Raw genomic sequence first — 1,261 nt, 5'->3', positions numbered from 1 at the left:
CTGGGTTTAAGCCCAATGCAAAGCTCCCAGTCTTTTTGCCACCTAGACTCGTTTAGACTTCACCCTTGCCCCTTTAGTGGCTAAAAATTGAAGAATTCCAGATCTATGGGCCCTCCCTAGAGAGAAGTACTCCAGAAGCAAGTCCTCTGCCTCTGGTCAGCTTACCTTTCAGAGGAAGTCCCCATCAGCTATGTGGAAACCCCCCTCAGCCATCTGACGCCATCTGATGTCCTTTCCCCACTTCCGAGCCATGACCGAGCTCATAAGTGAAGTGATTTGAGCCTGGTTGTTGAAAACGGAGTATGCGTCCTGAGATCAAGGCTGCTCTGCATTTCATCACCTTCCACCTGTATAACAAGCTCCCCCGGAGACGGGTTGACCAGTTTGGAGAAGAGCTAGGACAGCTGCTACAGAAGAAATATGAGGGCCACTGGTACCCAGAGAAGCCTTTGCAGGGTTCAGGCTATCGTTGTGTGCACCTTGGGGAGATAATAGATCCTATAGTGCAACTGGCAGCCAAGAGAAGTGGACTGACTGTAAAGGATGTGCAGGCCAGTATCCCTGCAGAGTTGACTGTGTGGATTGACCCATTTGAAGTTTCCTACCAATTTGGGGGAGAAGGGCCAATCGAGACTGTGTACCTGAAGGACAGTAGGGGTTGCAGCATAGCAGACAAGAGAAGCAGAAGTGGGCTCAACCCTGAAGCCCAGGCGTTTGTCCCCACTAGAAGTCAGAATACCGTTTTGTCTAGCCCTCCACCTCCATCTTCTGGCCAGTCTCTTAGTCCGACCTTTACCGCCGTGACTTTTGCAGCTACCAGGTTTGGCTCCACTAAAGTGAAGAAAAGCCACAGAAAGTTGAGTTGGGGCATTGTTCACCCAGCAAAATAAGAGGTTGGGAAGCAAGAGCTCGTCTAAGTAAGGCGGGCTGCCAGGACACTTATTTGGACAGGCTTTCACTTTTTACCTTTTTCTAAGGCGTCAACGGCCTGGGAGAATGGCGGAGAAAGTGTCACCAGCCCCTCCACCGGGAGTCGTGCAAGAACCCCAGGCTGAGGTCTGCTCTGATGGGAATCATGAGCCAGCAGAAGATGGTTCCCAGACAGCAATCCCTCGTAGGGGCCGACCCAAGAAGGCAAGGGCTCCAACCAAGAACGAGTCCAAGAAGAAGAAGCAGGCTGTGAGAGCCTTCAGCAATTACAAAGGTACATACAACCTTGAGATCAAGGGGTGGGACCGGTTTATGATGTTCAAGAAGTTGA

General features: G+C 51.1%; 1 protein-coding gene across 1 annotated transcript; it reads left to right on the top strand.

The window, feature by feature from the left end:
- Positions 1-302: 302 nt before the first annotated feature.
- Positions 303-890, top strand: LOC132573448 (protein Tob2-like). The gene has a single exon (XM_060240936.1). The coding sequence runs from the start codon at positions 303-305 to the stop codon at positions 888-890; it is 588 nt and encodes a 195-aa protein (XP_060096919.1).
- The last annotated feature ends 371 nt before the right edge of the window (positions 891-1,261 follow it).

Source organism: Heteronotia binoei, chromosome 6 (assembly GCF_032191835.1).
Source record: "Heteronotia binoei isolate CCM8104 ecotype False Entrance Well chromosome 6, APGP_CSIRO_Hbin_v1, whole genome shotgun sequence".
NCBI lineage: Eukaryota > Metazoa > Chordata > Lepidosauria > Squamata > Gekkonidae > Heteronotia > Heteronotia binoei.
This window is presented reverse-complemented; position numbering and strand designations above follow the sequence as displayed.